We start from the raw sequence: 1,907 nt of genomic DNA, 5'->3' as shown, positions 1-1,907 counted from the left end.
TGTTCAATAATTTTATGAAGGACTGTCATTGATGGATAAGAGTATGATAGATGCTGCTAGTGGATGTGTGTTGGTGAACAAGACCCCTACTCAGGCAAGGGAGTTGATCTCAAATATGGCTGCCAATGCACAATAATTTGGTAGCAGGCAAGATCCCACTTCAAGGAAGGTGAATGAGGTAAATATTTTTTCTATTGAACAACGTTTAGATAAACTTACTTTTATTATGGAAAAGTTTGTTGTAGGTAATGTGCAACAGGTGAAAACTTGTGGCATTTGATCCAATATGGGTCATTCAATTGATATGTGTCCTACACTTCAAGAAGAACCCGTTGAACAAGCCAATGCAGTTGAAGGATTTCCAGGCATACCTCAGAGCAGGTATGACCCTTATCCACAAACATACAATCTGGGATGGAAGGATCATCCCAACTTCAACTATGGAGTTAGGCCGTCAGGATTCCCACAACAATACACACTAAGACAACCAGCCCCTCCACAGTTAAACTTCAAGTCAGGTATATCTCTTGAAGAAATTGTTAAATCACTTGCGACTAACACTCAACAATTTTAGCAGGCAACTACAACAAGCATTTAGAATTTAGAGAATCAAATGAGTTAATTGGCGACTATAGTGAGCCATCTGGAGTCTCAAGTATCAGAAAGATTGTCTTCACAATCTGAGGTGAATCCAAAGCAAAACGCTAGTGCTGTTATCCTTAGAAGTGGGAAGGAGTTGCAAAAGCCTAGTAAGAAAGTGACAAAGCATGTAGAAGATGAGCTTGAGAAGAATGAATTGATGCCTAAATCTCAAGATGCGCAACCCACCATAGCGAAACCCCTACCTATGGTGATACCTCTTCCTTTTCCAAGCCGGTTTGTAAAATCCAAGAAGGAGGAACAAGAGAAAGACATCGTTGAGACATTTCGCAAGGTTGAGGTAAATATTCATTTATTAGATGCTATAAAACAAATACCTTGATATGCTAAATTCTTTAAGGAACTGTGCACCTCCAAGAGAAAATTAAGTGGAGATGAAAGAGTTCACATGGGGGAGAATGTTTCAGCAGTTCTCCAAAAGAAACTACCTCCTAAGTGCAAGGATCCAGATATGTTTACTATCCCTTGTAAAATTTGTAGTGTTAGAGTTGAGAAGGCTATGTTAGATCTATGAGCTTTTATTAATGTCATGCCTCGTTCCATTTATTCATCTTTGAATGTTGGTACATTAAAAGAAACTAGCGTGATAATTCAACTAGCTGATAGGTCTAATGCATATCCTGATGAGGTACTAGAAGATGTTTTAGTACAAGTTAATAAGTTGATTTTTCCTGCTGATTTTTATGTACTTGATATGGAAGAGGATAGCTCCTCTAATTCTGTCTCAATTTTACTAGGAAGACATTTTCTTAAGACTGCTAGGACTAAAATGGATATACATAAAGGGACTCTCACTATGGAGTTTGATAGAGAGGTTATAGAGTTCAATATGAATGATGCCATGAAATATCCTAGTGAAGAACATTCGGTATTTTCTGTGGATATTATTAACCTTATAGTGCAGGAATTTTTTTATTTGGATGTTGAAGATTCATCGGTAGCTATTTTAAATAACAGTTTGGGCCTTAAGGGGTTGCAAAAGGATGACAATGAGTTTGTTTTAAATTCTGTATCGTAAGAGACAATTTATGAATTAAATTCTTTGAGAACTTTAACTCATCATACGTCTTATATTGAATTACCTTCATCTCATGCAAAACTTCTTCCATCTATTTTGCAGGCACCGAAAATAGAGCTTAAACCGTTGCTGAGTCATCTAAAGTACATGTTTTGAGGAGATGGTGAGACACTTCCGGTGATCATCTCTTCAAAGCTTAGTACTTTAGAGGAAGAAAAGCTTATTAGAG

The 1,907-nt window shown here is 37.1% G+C and overlaps 1 protein-coding gene across 1 annotated transcript; it reads left to right on the top strand.

Annotated features, from left to right (window-relative positions):
* Window positions 1–286: 286 nt before the first annotated feature.
* LOC112096979 lies at window positions 287–1,678 on the top strand. Its single transcript, XM_024181236.1, has 4 exons — window positions 287–518; window positions 636–916; window positions 1,001–1,161; window positions 1,243–1,678. Exons 1-4 carry the CDS (start codon window positions 287–289, stop codon window positions 1,676–1,678), a joined length of 1,110 nt encoding a protein of 369 aa, XP_024037004.1.
* Window positions 1,679–1,907: the final 229 nt, after the last annotated feature.

The sequence above is a fragment of the Citrus clementina genome, unplaced genomic scaffold (assembly GCF_000493195.1).
Source record: "Citrus clementina cultivar Clemenules unplaced genomic scaffold, Citrus_clementina_v1.0 scaffold_7, whole genome shotgun sequence".
Lineage (NCBI taxonomy): Eukaryota > Viridiplantae > Streptophyta > Magnoliopsida > Sapindales > Rutaceae > Citrus > Citrus x clementina.
The sequence above is the reverse complement of the archived record's forward strand: the minus strand, read 5'-3'. Positions and strand labels throughout refer to the sequence as shown.